Raw genomic sequence first — 15,952 nt, 5'->3', positions numbered from 1 at the left:
CTCAATACTTTGTTTGTTTGTTGGCAGTAACGGACGCTAAACGTTTTCTGTAACTCTTCACAAGCTTTTCACACACTGTTGCTGGTATTTTGGCCCATTCCTCTATGCAGATCCCCTCAAGAGTAGTGATGTTTTGGGGTTTGTCGTTGGGCAACACAGACTTTCCACTCCCTCCACATATTTTCCATGAGGTTGAGTTCTGCAGACTGGCTAGGCGACTCCAGCACCTTGAAATGCTTTTACAAAGCCACTCCTTCGTTGCCCTGGCTGTCTGTCTTTGGGATCATTGTCATGCTGAAAGTCCCAGCCAAGTCTCATTTTCAATGTCTTTTCTGATGGAAAATTTTCAATGTCTTTTCTGATGGAAGGAGATTTTCACTCAAAATCTCTCGATACGTGGCCCCATTCATTCTTTCCTTTACACAGGTCAGTCGTGCTGGTCCCTTTGCAAAAAACAACCCCCAAAAGCATGATGTTTCCACCCCCATTCTTCACAGTGGGCATGGTGTTCTTCAGATGCAATTCTGTATTCTTTCTCCTTCAAACATGAAAACCTGTGTTTCTACCAAAAAGTTCTATTTTGGTTTCATCTGACCATAACACATACTCCCAGTCCTCTTCTGGATCATCCCAATGCTCTCTAGCGAACCACAGACGGGTCTGGATGTGTACTGGCTTCAGCAGGGGGACACGTCTGGCAGTGCAGGATTTTAGTCCCTGGCGGCAAATTGTGTTACTGGTCGTAGCCTTTGTTACTGTGTTCCCAGCCCTCTGTAGATCATTCACTAGGTCCCCCGTGTGGTTCTGGGATTTTTGGTCACTGTTCTTGTTATCATTTTGACTCCAAAGGGTGAAAACTTGCATGGATCCCCAGATCGAGGGAGATTTTCAGTGGTCTTGTATGTCTTGCATTTTCTAATAATTGCTCCCACAGTTGATTTCTTTACACTAAGCGTTTTACCCATTCCTGATTCAGTCTTCCAGCCTGTTGCGGGTCTACAATTCTGTCTCTGATGTTCTTTGACAGCTCTTTGGTGTTGGCCATTCTGGAGTTTGGAGTGTGAGAGACTGAGGTTGTGGACAGGTGTCTTTTATACCGATAATGAGTTAAAACATTCTATTAATGCACGTAACAAGTGGAGACCTCGTGAGAAGAAGTTAGACCTCTTTGACAGCCAGAAATCTTGCTTGTTAGAAGGTGACCAAATACTTATTTTCCAATCTAACTTGGAAATAAATTCTTTAAAAATCAAAACATGGGATTTTCTGTTTTTTTTCCCACATTCTTACTCATGGTTGAAGTTTACCCATGTTGACAATTACAGGCCTCTCTAATCATTTCAAGTAGGATAACTTGCACAATTGTTGGTTCACTAAATACTGATTTGCCCCACTGTATATTTACAATGAATTTTTCCGCCAGCTAATATTTGATCTGATTTTAAACTCTTTCTCCCAGAAAGTACCCAGCTGGAGGACCCCCGGTCCCAGTGGCAGCGGGAACAGGAGGCGATGCTGCGGGAGTACTTGGCCGTGGCCCGTGACGCCCTCAGTGCCCAGAAGGAAATCTACCAGGTGAAAGAGCAGAGGCTCCATCTCGCTCAACAAGAGTACCTGCAGCTCAACAACAGCTGGCGGGACAAGTCCTCATCACAGACCAGTTGTGAGTGTTGTTTCAAATGAATGACTAAAACTCATTTTGGTCAACTGAGATTCTTTCATACACCCTTTGAATAGTCAATTCCAGTTTTTAGTCTCTATCAAACTACAGAATTGTTCTTTACATATTTTTGCGACTCTTATCATTCCAGTGAATTCCAGAACGTCCAGTTCCAGCAAGTACGACCCGGACATCCTCAAAGCAGAAATAGCCACAGCCAAAAGTCGGGTAGGAGAAAGTCCCAAACGTTATTTTAAGAATCACTTTGAAATTATATAACTGCAGTATCCCTTTTTTGTTTCTTGTGTGTTTCTCAGGTCAACAAACTAAAGCGGGACCTGGCCTGTATGAAGCAAGAGCTACAATACAAAGAACAAGGCTTCGAGACCCTCAAAGAGTAATATTTACTACTTTTGTTGGTTTTATTGAACCATTTTTCTCAATGCCATTTTTTCAAATACTTGATAAAGTGTAGATTCCCTCCGGTGACTAAGACATTAGTACAAACATCATTTAGGCTAAGCAGGAAATGTTTCCTTATCGCCTCAGTTGTTGCCTCAGCATTTATCGTACATTCCTTACTGTCATTAAACATGAGTGTTTCTATAAAAACACCAGCTGAGGAGAATAACTGGACTACAAATTCAAGTTGCAGCAGTCAAGGTGATGGAGGCAGAGGCATTCTTTCTCTCATAACAACAATGTCGCCATAATGAGTTAATTTTAGAAATGTGATTCTTATTCTCTGGCAAATTAGCTGTCAAATCCTAGTTGACACAAGACGAATTTCTGCTACCTGCTCTCGCAATTGAGAGTGTCACAGGAGGATTAATGAGTAGCTGAGTAGTCGAACAACATTCCTTCATGACTCCACCTCCCACCATCCCTCTCCTGTTACAGTCACCAGACGGCGCTTGGCGACCTATCGCCACTTGCGCAAATACAAAATAGGCTTAGGGCTGTAATGCGGCCACTAGCTTCCTGATAAGATTTGGCCAAATACTCGGTGTGTTTTGAAATTTTTGGGCGTCTTGAAAAAAATGTGTGGGAAACATGTTTGTTGAAATATCAGCCACAGAGTAGTGACTCATCTTTTGAGTTTTAAAAAAAAAATCAATATTACAGGCTCATATGAGACTTGTTCAAAATTTTGCATACAGACCATTTACCAAAATTTTAAGATACTAGTGACCCAAAATGTTATTTTCACATATATGGGCCCAAGCCCTCAATTACATTTATAATTTTTCAAAATTGATAATGGAGGTATTTTTAATGAATAAATGGTATATAGACTTGCGCTTTTATACTTTCCCAAAGCACTTTAACAGTCGTTATTTATCAACTGATGACACGGTATCAGGAGAAACACAGGGTTCAGTATCTCCCTCAAGGACACTTGGGCAAAGTCACACTGCCCCGCAATGAAAAAAGATTATTGGAGAATAAAATGTTGGTAAAACAAAATAAATAAAATTTAAAACATTCAAACAGAAATACTCTGGTTATGGGGTGTTTAACACAAGCGGTGATGGTGGCAAGCCAGAAAAAATAGTTCATAAACACAAGAGAGAAGGAAGAATGAAGGAATTAAGGGATGTCATTCTTAAATAAACACATTTTTTATTTATAATCATTCTTTTGAGAAACTTTCCCAGGTCAACTAAATGTTTGAAGTCAGATAGAATGTTGTATGATTTAATTTCATACAAGTCCTACACACTCCTCATTAAATATTACACTAATGCGCATTTGTTTGAAACTGGCAATGACACTCTTCCCGCACTGCCTTGTTTGAGAAGCACATAAGAGAGGATTAGAGGCTTCTTTCCCCGCCTTTCACTTCCTCATTCTCCATGTATGTTGTGCTCTCTCTCTCCTTCCTTGAAGAATGTAGAATGACCTGTTAGTGTGACACGTGCATGACTTCATTAATACCTTGTCGGCAGCCTCTGGAGGCTGTATGCCGTAGTGCTGAACATTTCTCCATCTCTTAATTAAGGAGTGTCAGTCATTTTTGGTTTCATTTGGTTTCTTTTAGAGGACCAGTATGTCTGCCATCTAGATCTGTCGCAATTAATCGAGTAATCAATGTCTAGTTTATTATCAAATAAATCAACAACTGTTTTGACAGTTGGTCCATCATTTAGAGAGATTGGTCACCCAAATTTGTCCAAATCCTTTTTTGAGCCTCTCAATTGTACTTTATTTCAATATTACTAACTAACTAATTAACAATTATTATTGTATTTTTTGTGATTGTGTGTGTATGTATGTATGTATGTATGTATATATATATATATATATATATATATATATATATATATATATATATATATATATATATATATATATATATATATATATATATATATATATATATATATATATATATATATATATATATATATATATATATATATATATATATATATATATATATATATATATATATATATATATATATATATATATATATATATATATATATATATATATATATATATATATATATATATGCATATGCATATGCATATACATATACATATACATATATATATATATATATATTTCCTTTGTATTCTTGTTATACATTTAAATTTTACTTATTAAATGTAATATTTTTTTGTTTAACATTTTCTATTGAAAACAAAGTCAAAGACCTGTTTTTATTTATTATTATTTTTAATTACTAAGCTTAAACATATTTCATTCATTCATTTTCTGTCATTATACAATTACCGAAGCGCAGTGTTATATATAAGTATAAAATTAAATGTTGTGCTTGTCAGGATTGACCAGAAAGTGTCCAATTGCCCATATGGTTTCAAGCTGCAAGAGGCACAAGCCATCCTCAGCGAGGTGCGCTCTATCCGAGATGCCATCAGCACCGGCGAGAAGGAGAAACAAGACCTTATACAGGTGGAAAATCACTGTTACAATAATGCCTCACTCAGGCTCTGTTTTTCATCTTTTACTTACTATACAAATATTGATCCGGTAGTCTATATATTTTACTCAATAGTGTACGGTGGTACCTCGAGATACGAGCTTAATGCATTCCCAGACTGAGCTCGTATGTCGATTTTCTCGTAACTCAAACGAACGTTTCCCATAGAAATGAACTCAAACCAAATTAATTTGTACCACCCCACTGAAAAAAACACACCAAAAACAGGATATTGGATTAGAAAAACATTTTTATTTGTTCTAATTTGCCATCTATTCACAAAGCAACACATAACTAGTGGTTTAATATTACTGATGTGTTTAATAGTACTAAAATTATACGGATTTTGAAGGGGGTGAGGGGGCATACTCAGTGCTGAGTTCTAGTAGCAAGCGGAGGACAGGGGAATGGCTTCCGCCTGCGAGTTTCATCGTGGATTTTCACATTTTTATGAATTTACAATAAAAATTTCCCCCGGAAAAAAAACACGATGTAGTGAAACCGCGATAGTTGAAGCTGAAATATTTGAGGGAATACGGTAGGTAGTATGTTCAAAATCACTATAGCCCACAGATGTCAAAGTGGTGGCCTCATTTTCTGTGGCCCGAGAAAGTAAATGATGAGTGCTGACTTTCTGTTTAATGATCAAATCCAAATAAAGAATATAGATGTATTGGGAAGACATAACAGCCCCTGGTTGAAATCCAAACTACAATGTGGCCCGTGACAAAAAATGAGTTTGGCACCCCTGCTATAGAGATTCGGGAATTAGTGAATGTTTCTGAACGCAATGACTATGTTCGGAATTATTCTTCATTCTGTAGTCATGAGCAATATTCCCTCTATTTTTTGTTTGTCTGGGCACAAAGACAGCCTCCCTGAGCACACTGAGTACCAATGTGAGCAACATCATCATTGCTCGCTATGGGCACACACCAGTATCACACCTGCCATAAGCAGGTGCATGTCTATTACACATGATTTAGTAATAATAAAATGTAATGATTAATATCTATGAATGGGCGGCCCGGCGAATGAGTGGTTCGCGCGTCGGCCTCACAGCTCTGGGGTCTTGGGTTCAAATCCACGTCGGTCCACCGGTGTTGAATTTGTATGTTCTCCCTGGGCCTGCGTGTTATTTCTTTTAGTTCCGTTTTCCTCCCACATCCCAAAAATATGCATTGTAGGCTGATTGGACACTCTAAAATTGCCCGTAGGTATGGGTCTGAGTGTGGCTGTCCGTCTCCATGTGCCCCTGCCCCTGGCCCAAAGTCAGCAGGGATAGGCTCCAGCACCCCCTGCGAGTGATAAAGTGGATAAAGCGGTTCAGAAAATGAATGAAGAAATATCTATGAATAAAACATCTTCATAAATGTTATTAGAATATGCACAAATCCGACTTAAATTTTACCTTATTTTACACATCTGTCCTTTTAACCTCTCATTCTTATTCAAATGACTTTTCTGCTGAACGTGTCACTTGAGATAGTCAAGTTTCCATTTATATGCAATACCTTTCCATGATTTTGCTTTGATTTATTTAATAAGGGATAGCACATATTAATGAACATAAATATATTCATGTTAATAAACATATATGTAAGATTGTAGCCGAGGGCTAATTTCCATTAGTAGTCCATTGTGTAGGTTGAAGACAAACGATAGCACATTCTAGACACGCACGCACGCACATAACCACACACACACACAGTAGTTTTAGACAGTTCTCACCCGATTTCACCGCTTGATAGAAGGGCTGTAAAACACGAAAAACATAAGAGTGGACAGAGTTACTGCCACTGGCTGGCGCGTAAACAGCGACATCATGGGGAAAGGGGTAAAAAAAAAAAAACGTTTGGATTTTATTTACTGCGCGCCATTTGATTGTTGCTGCGCAGAGAAGACAAGAGTACTGCGCAATTGCGCACACGCACAGCTCAGAAGGAACATTGGTCATGAGGGATTTTGCATTTGTGTCACTTTAGGTAAGGTAGTAATGGCCAAAATGGTCATACCAGTCTAACTAAAAGAAATCTGACAAAAAATCGGGTTTGTGAGTCAAGACGTGGTCTGGCGTTATGTACACCATTAGAAAATTATGATTTGGAACATTTTTGTATCTATTACCCTTGCCACACAGAAACTGGCAGTTCTGAAGGATGCTTTCCAGCTGGACTCAGGCTCACAGCAGGATCTGTGGGGCAGCAGTCCATCGTTGACTAACTCGGAACTCTCCATACCTCGGCGCTACTGTGACGCCGGATCCCAGACTGACATCCCCGCCGAGGTGAGTCGGCAACAGAAACGACGAGAAAAAGGCGTTAGTAAAGTTGCTTTCCGCTTGTACGCAGCCCACGAGCATTTCCAATAAACTGGCAGAAAAAGTCCGTATGAGTCTGAAATACGAGGAGGCCAAACAAAGGTATATGTCAGGCTTTTTAATGTATTTTTTGTGGTTTGATCACTGCAGCCCCTTATTCTAATTGTCTTCACACCTATCAGGATTGCCACCATCGAGGTACAGATTGCCAAGTTGGACAGTGAGGCCTGGCCGGGCCTGCTGGACCCCGAGCGGGACCGCCTCATCCTCATTAGCGAGAAGGAAGAGCTACTGAAGGAGTTGCAGTATGTGAGGCCACGCCAACGCCTCGAACCCAATGACGCAGAGAAGCTGGAGACAGAGAAGAAGCGCCTGGAGACTGATTTGCAAGCTGCCAGGGACAACCAGAGCAAGGCTTTGACCGAAAGGTGGGGAGCCCTCATAATTTGGTCGTAATTTTTAAGTGACAATGACTTTACCATGATTGAACTATTAATGTACCCATTGGAAATAAACTAGTAAAGCACTTGCCGCTTTTAAAGCACCTTCAGGTTGGACAAAGAAGAGCAGTGTGAAGACAAACTAATTTCTTATTTATAAAATAATAATGTTTTTACAACCCCCGTAAAGAAATGATTTTAAAAAGTACTGTCTCCGAGGAGAATGTGTGTTGCTAGGAAACCGGTTTTAAGCCCCAGCAGTTACGACTCTACTGAGAAATAAGCTGAATTGTAGTTGTGAGCACTGTGTACACTTAGTGGCGCAACATGCTGTGAATTTAATTTTGGAAAACAAGTTCCCCACCGAAACAATGCAAACATTTGCACTTTCTGTCGCAGATGCAACACAAGAACAGAACACATAAAAACGAAACAATGCAAACATTTGCACTTTCTGTCGCAGATGCAAAACAAGAACAGAACACATAAAAACGGTCATTTTGAAAACCAAACGTCCTTTGACCACGCATGACGTCAAACGTCAGCAATCCTTATCACAAATTGCAGACTATGCTGGACCCTGAACCCTTCTTCTATTTTAACCCATTTTAACCTTGTACACAGTTTGAGCAGTGAAATTGTGATTTAACACTTTCCTGCATAAATTAGGATTTTTATATTAAATGTTTTAATTACAATCCACCATACGAATAGGGCTCTATAACTTTGCACCCAGGGGCCAATTGCAGCCCGCAGGACTATATGTAAATTGAAAATGGAAGGTTAAAAACATAAATTAAAAGAAGTGTGGTCTGGGATTGGTTTAGTTTTGTTTTCTCTGTGATTGTCCATTGAGTTCACGTGTCCTTTCCCCACTCCTGGTATATCTGCTGCTTGCTGCCTCTTGTGTGGCCCAGCTGTTTCTGATTGTCTAGCCAACCCATGTCTGTTTTTTAAAACCAGGGGTGTCAAACCGGTCCTCAAAGGGCCACAGTGGATGAAGGTTTTCATTCCAAATGTCACAAGTGGATATATACCCTTGTCAAGTGTAATCCATTGATTACAGTTAGGTGATGCTTATTTTAGAAGACACCTTATTGGTTAAATTGTCGGTAGTGGATCGGTTTGAACAAAAGCCACGATCCACTGCTGTTGTCCTTGGTTTTCTTTGGCTTGTTTCCTTTAATAAAAAAAACTAGATCATGTGACCAGCTGCCAATGCCCACCTTCCTCCAAACAAAAACACTTGGTTGATTTCAAATGACACCATCACTTGGACATTTTGCATAAAAGTCCTTGTTGGAAATGAAATGGGAGAAAATGTCCTTAAACATTTTTGTAAATTATTATTATTATTTTTACTCCTAGGCTGAGACTCCACTGCAAGAGGAACATGCTAGTCAAGGAGCTGGAGGAGATGGTGCGACTGGCCACATCATTACAAACTCAGCTTAAAAGGTGGGTTCTTCTGAGGGAATTCACCCACAAAACAAATAACACACTCACATCAGCATTGATAAGGGAAAAAGAAACAAATTAGCCAGGTCAGTATTTTCCACAGTTTTAACAGCGATCCATTAGGAATACATTCCAGAAATATTTTTGAAACACTTTTCATTAAACATACAATGTATATATTTGTATTGTTAGTGGAAATCAGGGTCCTGATAATAAACAATCACTGGGAGAACATAGAAACTCCACTCAAGATAATACTACTATAATATTGAGTAAAATATAACAGCAGTTCAGTGTACCCACCCTTTTTGGAATCTTTGGAAGGGGTACTGGAGAGTGCTCCTTGTGGATAATATGCACCCATCCTAACCACTAATGTTAATAAATTCAACAGTGGTTAGCGCATCAGCCTCACAGTTTTGTGGTCGAGGGTTTGATTCCAGGTGGGTCCTCTCTGTGGAGTTTGCATGTTCTCCCCTGAATCAGGTGTCCCCTGCCCCTTGCCTGGAGTCAGCTGGGATAGGCTCCAGCACCCCCGCAACCCCAATTAGGATAAAAGCGGTTCGGAAAATAAGATGAGGTGCTGAAAAGTGACAGTACAAACGTATGTAAAGTATTCAAGAAAGGAATGTATTATATATATACAGAAGCATGAGTACGCCTTTTAGGAAAAAGTAAGGAAAACTGACGGTCAATTTCAAAAGAAAGGCTGACTAATTTTACCTATTTAAGCAATGTTTATTTTTGGTAAAACATTGTTAACCAAAGTGAGAAAATATGACGAAAATAAAACTAGCGATGCTCTTGCGTGGTTCATGCAACTAACTTAAAGTGGAAATGACTAAGAATAAACCCTCCAATGTGGTTTCTAGGTGCACACGCACAAACGCATCCATCCATATGTCACGCTTTATAGAATAGAAGGATCATAGAATAAATAAACCGTGATTTATGTATGGGTAGATGTTTTATAACTCCCATCACGACAGAAAAAAAAGTGTTCGGGGAGCACCTAGAAACTCGCTGGTAGAAAAAAGGTGAAGAAATGCAATCACTCGTCTATTATGATCCGACAGTCGTTTCTGGCCACCATAGAATTTCAACTCCACATTGCGTTACCGGACGTTTGGTCGACCAAACATCCGTCGACCAAACATCTTTTGACCAAACGTCCGAGTACCCACTCACACACCAGCGCACCCATAAATCACGCTTTATAAGGATTATAGTTAAGATGTTCTTACATTTACAGATGTTCTTATTGTGCATCTCTTCCAGCTTGTCCGCCAGTACACTCTCGTGTTCCTCCGGCAGCAGTCGAGGCTCACTGACGTCAAGCCACGGTTCCCTGGCCACCACCTCCAGCCTTGGCTCCACCTCCTCCCTCAGTTTCACCGACATCTACTTGGAGCAGCCGGAACTGACCGACCCGGACTTCCAAAATAAGCTGGATAGCCTCCTACAGGATGGCGGCCAGATGGGCTTCCGTCCCTCCAACTCCATCACCACCATACATGAACATGAAGTCGTGACAGGTGGCGACGTGAGGCATACTGACAGGCCTGAAGGCCCGACAAAGCTGCTGGGTGTGAACGCTGACAAATGTGTGGGAGGAGTCATTGTAGGGGAGGTTGGACAAGCCAGAATTCAAACTTTCAGACTTTCAGAGACCCCTCGCTCTATGGGCTCTTTATCACCACGTTCGTCGCTTTCTTCGCTCTCGCCTCCATGCTCACCGCTGGTTTCAGATGTTGCCTTCATGTCCGGGGAAGCCTTTACTGGTCAAGTGGGGCCTGGCGGGTTGAGCTTGGATCTTGAGCTCCAGAGCAGACTAACAGAGCTGGACCTCAGGCTGGACTCCCAAGAGCAGCGGCGGGAGGTGCGCAGCATCCCGGCTGGGCTGGAAGAGAAACAGAAACAAAATGGTGGGCTGGTGGAGGAAGTGAAAGGTAAAGTTCTTGTCCAGTGAAACTTTGTTTATAGTGAAGATATGTTCTAAAGCCACCTTACTAAAGATTGAAACGGCCATTGTAATATGTAGTTTTACCCCTCGCCCATGCTTGAAACAAGCCTATCAAAAGCATCTCTTAGCACAGTCAATCAACCGCATTCTTTCATGCTTTTAGCAGCAGAGATGCAAGTGACGGCAGTAGGGCCGAAAAAGATGGGCGTCATCTCAGCTGTCTCTGACGAATCTGTCGCTGGGGATAGTGGTGTGTACGAACCTTCTGAGGGCAGGTACCAATACCAACGATGAGACACATACAGCATTTTCACACCATAATATTTTCCTTGTTGAAATGGGAGTGTTTTTATAGTTAGGATTGCCAAAAATATACAGTTTTGAGGGGTTCATTTCTCACCTTATGTGTACAAAGGTACACCAGAGAACCATTATTTGTATTTACATACAAGCTAAAAGAAAGCCCATTTCACAATATATCTGATTGACTAAATTACTGCCAGCCATGGTATATAAGTAATCTAGCATACTGTAATTTTTGGACAACAAGATACAACTGAGTAAAGTTGCACCAGCCAAAGAAATTCACATTGAAGAGGTGAGAAACCCATAAATGAGTTTCACTTGAGTATAAAGAATTTTAGCCCAAGAATGAACAGATGGTTGGCAGTTGTTTATCGTGTCGGGATGATTTAAGTATGTTGCGTGTGTCATTCTTCAGGCCTGGACTTCCTTTAGACCTCCTGGCAACAGATGAGGATAGGCTACACTCGAGCTGCACTCAAGTGCAGATCGGCTTCCGCTATGAGCCCCGAGACCAGCGCTTTACAGTGTCCGTCCTGCGTATGTCCAACTGCAACTCGCTCTGTCCCCCGGCTGATCAGAAATTGTACGAACACTGTCGTCATTGCAGGGAACACCTGTTAATCCGACTCTTCGCGATTATTTCCCAATATAGTGGCAAAACTAAATCGTAATGTTATACGCAGGCATGTTCGCATGGCTGTGCTTCCTTGCGTGGAGACAACACGCTGCCTTTTCCGAACTTGTGGCTACCTGCCACTGGACGTTATGGACTTCAATGAAGTATTCGGCGTACAGTTGTCACTCAGCGCACTGCGGCAGAAGACACTTAGGGTGGACATGTGCTATACCACCAAATCGGCCCATGAACAATGTCTGGTAAGTAAGTTGTATTCTACAATAGCTTGCTTTTATACTCACGGTAAGCTTTGTTAGATTTTCAGTGAGACAACTTTTCTTACTCGCCCTTCACCCGACAGGCCGGAGCTCAGATCAGCCTGGCTGAATTCAGCTTTTCAGAAGAAAGAAGAACCAAGTGGTACAATATGCGGATGCCTGAGATTAAAATCAGGAACAAGGACCTTTCTGCAGCTAGTGGTTTGGACAGGGTAGGAGTTCACACAAGCCTTGTAGAGGCTACAAAAAAAAGAAATTAATGAAGTGCAGTGATGAAATTTTTAAAACAAATATTTTATATTACAGACCACAGCAGCCAGGAGCAACAGACTTATGGATGACGTTGAAGCATTGTGAGTTTCTTCCCATTAGAACTGTTATTTTGGCTTGCATTTTTCATTAACAAATAAGCAAACCAGTAAAAACTGAAGTTCATTTTGAAAGTCTAATCAAATATTTCATACTTACTAAACACAGGGGAATGTAATGTCTACTCTATGGCTTATATGACTTTCAAATTCTGTCAGATTCTTTTTTACTTATACTAAAAGAGGAAAACAAATATTTCTAAATTATTTTTTGTCACATTTTGGTTTACTTTCTTGGGCCAAATTTTGGCAGGCCGGATCTGGCCCCTGGGCCATCACTTTGTCTTGTGTTGTAAAGTAGCTAACAAAGATGCCGGCAATTGTTGAGAAGCCAAGCCAAGAAAGGATAAGAAACTAAATGTAAATAATTATACCTTTTGATATGAATTTTCCAATGCACTGTTGACTTTGTGCTACACCATCATCCATACCCATGGGTGGTGACTTTTATGCATATCATTGTCAATACTATATTGGGCATTTCTGCAGTAAACATTTCTTATTTATTCATGAAAGTGGATGTGAAGAGAACAGCAATCAGAGAAATGGGTTTGGCGTGATGAAATTCTCAGAAAAGTATTTTCGGAATGCTGTTTAGCTTGTTCTGGAACATACTTAAGGCTGATTTAATTTCCAAAACACCGAAGACATTAATTAAGTCAAGTCAGGGCAATATAGTACATAATAGACAGACGCTAGTGATGGGTTTGTGAGGCATCACATTGTTTCGACATTGACATACTGCGTTGCTGAATACTGACACCTGGATGACTTAAAGTCCCCACAGGAAACAGTTGACAGACTCAACAGACACTGATTCGATGACTTATTGTATCCAATTCCATCATTTACATCTTTGCATTCACATTTTATTGTTCCGTAAATTAAAAATGTGTTTTTAATTCCCTTCTTCGTCGCAATTTCTCCTGCTTTGAAGGCGTTAATAACTCGATGCTCGTTTCGCGCCTACATCCTATTGACAGATGCGCTGCTTTATAAACACAGTTTGTACGACTGCCGTGTCGACACAGTTCTGTCATTGGTCACGTGACTTTCTTAAAGCGGCACGCGCACCGACACAGGGTTTTCCGAAGGAGCTCAGTGCACACACTGGCGCGTCTGAGTCGCTGGACCCATCACTAATAGATAGATGGGTATAGCAAAAAGAGAAAGGATTATATAGATCATGTAAATATTTCAAGTAGGGGGATCTGTCTCCTTTAAGTAATTGAAGTTCGCATTTAAGATACCATTATCATATATAAATTTGCTAATGTTTTTGTGCAGTTTGTCTTATTCGCTGTGCGTTCTTTTTTTCGCTAACTATGTGTGGCCATCACTCTCAGGCGTGGTGGTCTGCTGGAGCAGCATAACGGTGAGGAAGAACTTTGTACTTCGGCGACAGAGCCCTTGGAGAAAGGAGACTTGTTCTATGCTGACGCTGCCCAATGGGAGGCAGAGGAGGAGCAGCGAGAAGATGAAGATGATGAGGAGAGGGAGACAGACATCCCTCTCCAAGACCCTATTAAAGAAATGGTAAAAAAAAAGGAGAGAAATACAGTTACTTTTGAACAATCAGCTACCTATATTTTATTTGAGCAACTCGCTATGTTTGTGCTTGGCTAAGGTCAACAAGGAGACCAGTGTGGAAGGCTTATCTCCATCCAGTCACCACTCAGTGGTTAGGCCCAAAGAACGACGTGCCAAACTGCCACAGCAGCATACCTTCATGAGGGGCAATGCCATCATTCGCTCCAAGACATTCTCACCAGGACCGCAGAGCCAGTATATTTGCAGGGTAAAAAGCAATTCACTAAGCCAACATTACCATTTGGGGCTAATGCACGGCTGCGCTTATTCATCTGCCTTTTTGACAGATCAACCGTAGTGACAGCGACAGCTCCACACTATCCAGGAAGTCTCCGTTTGTGCGAAACGCCTCAGAGAGACGTAGCATGCGGATGAAGAAGGTACACAACAGAACTAACCCAACTTACAATCAGTCGATCAAAACAGCAAATCAGCAGATAACAACCTATCATATGTACTTCAGAAATATGATATCCCTCATAAAACTGATGTGTTGTATAAATATGATACAAATTTATGAGAAAATATATTTTAAAGTTGGCAATTACTTCATCATTTGAATTAATGTTAAATATTTTTGCTATTATAGTTTATACATATGTGATTCAAGGCACAATGAGAGAGATGCCTGAGCATGTCAAATCGCTATCCATGATAAACACTTCCTACCAAGGACATAGGACAACTTGTCATATTCCTAGGTCTTGTGTCATACGGTTCGTGTGTTCATCACTGTATTCATTTTCTGAACCACTTTATCCTCACGGGGGTGGGGGGTTGCTTTGCTGGACCCAATCCCACCTGACTTCGGGATAGTGGTGTGGACACCCTGGTTCCTCTGCCTGACTTCAGTTCCCACTTAGTGGCAGTGTGATTGTGAGCGGGAGTGGTCGTCTGTTACATTCTGCTCTGTGATTTTCTGACCACCAATTCAGGGTCTCCCCTGCCCAATGCTGGGATAGGCCCCCAGCACCTCAGTGACCCTTGTGAGGATCAGTAGTACAGAAAATGAATGTACAGCTCTTTTTATCTGCCATTTTGTAACAAAAAATAATCAATTTCCCCATAAAAGAAAATATACAATATCCATGATGGCATACAAACTAAAGTTGTTTGTCCTCCAGCCCCCGGTGCATGTGAAAGGTCTGGATGGCTTGCTGTGCACTTCGCTGGACCTCGAACTGGACCTGCAGCTTTCCCGCACTCGCCAGTCGCGGCTGGCTCATGAGTTGCATGTGCTGCGTGAGCTGAATGCGCAGCTGGAGATGGCGCGGCAGCAGGGTCGGCGCGAGCTTCCCGCGTGGGTTCGGAAAAATGAACGCTTTTGCTTTCTTCTCAAGCACGCTGAAAAACAGGTATAGCCCTTTTCCGCTACTCTTACCAGAACATTCCAGTGAATGCTCAAACAGCTTTCCACACGCTCAGGGCTCACACACTAACCTTGCTATTGTGCTGGGCAGACTCATGAGGAACAGCTCCATGAGAAGCGGATTGAGAAAATGATGAGGGCGGCTGTAAAGGACGTCCACAAGATAAGGGGCCGCAGCCGTAACGAAGTGCCCGAGATGCACACCTTTAGGTAAGGTATCATGGCTATGTATGTATATATGTATGTACATATGTGTATGCATAAGTGTACGTCTCTCTCTCTCTCTCTCTCTCTCTCTCTCTCTCTATATATATATATATATATATATATATATATATATATATATATATGTATATGTATATGTATATGTATATATATATATTTATATGTATATATGTATATGTATATATATATAGGTATATGTATGTATGTATATATATGTATATATATGTATGTATATATATATATATGTATATATATATATATATATATATATATATATATATATATATATATATATATATATATATATATATATATATATATATATATATATATATATATATATATATATATATATATATATATATATATATATATATATATATATATATATATATATATATATATATAT

At 40.5% G+C, this 15,952-nt stretch overlaps 1 protein-coding gene across 1 annotated transcript in view; it reads left to right on the top strand.

The window, feature by feature from the left end:
* Positions 1-15,952, top strand: part of wwc1 (WW and C2 domain containing 1) — a 35,159-nt gene that overhangs the window by 16,129 nt on the left and 3,078 nt on the right. Inside the window, exons 3-21 of the mRNA XM_077740464.1 lie at positions 1,460-1,663; positions 1,812-1,888; positions 1,978-2,057; positions 4,453-4,582; positions 6,751-6,897; positions 6,962-7,032; positions 7,113-7,358; positions 8,739-8,828; positions 10,107-10,777; positions 10,955-11,066; positions 11,513-11,680; positions 11,781-11,973; positions 12,075-12,203; positions 12,298-12,344; positions 13,706-13,895; positions 13,987-14,157; positions 14,237-14,329; positions 15,074-15,304; positions 15,410-15,528. Of these exons, the coding sequence (XP_077596590.1) occupies positions 1,460-1,663; positions 1,812-1,888; positions 1,978-2,057; positions 4,453-4,582; positions 6,751-6,897; positions 6,962-7,032; positions 7,113-7,358; positions 8,739-8,828; positions 10,107-10,777; positions 10,955-11,066; positions 11,513-11,680; positions 11,781-11,973; positions 12,075-12,203; positions 12,298-12,344; positions 13,706-13,895; positions 13,987-14,157; positions 14,237-14,329; positions 15,074-15,304; positions 15,410-15,528 (3,169 nt within the window). The remainder of the gene's footprint in view (positions 1-1,459; positions 1,664-1,811; positions 1,889-1,977; positions 2,058-4,452; positions 4,583-6,750; positions 6,898-6,961; positions 7,033-7,112; positions 7,359-8,738; positions 8,829-10,106; positions 10,778-10,954; positions 11,067-11,512; positions 11,681-11,780; positions 11,974-12,074; positions 12,204-12,297; positions 12,345-13,705; positions 13,896-13,986; positions 14,158-14,236; positions 14,330-15,073; positions 15,305-15,409; positions 15,529-15,952) is intronic.

Source organism: Stigmatopora nigra, chromosome 19 (genome assembly GCF_051989575.1).
Source record: "Stigmatopora nigra isolate UIUO_SnigA chromosome 19, RoL_Snig_1.1, whole genome shotgun sequence".
NCBI lineage: Eukaryota > Metazoa > Chordata > Actinopteri > Syngnathiformes > Syngnathidae > Stigmatopora > Stigmatopora nigra.
The sequence above is the reverse complement of the archived record's forward strand: the minus strand, read 5'-3'. Positions and strand labels throughout refer to the sequence as shown.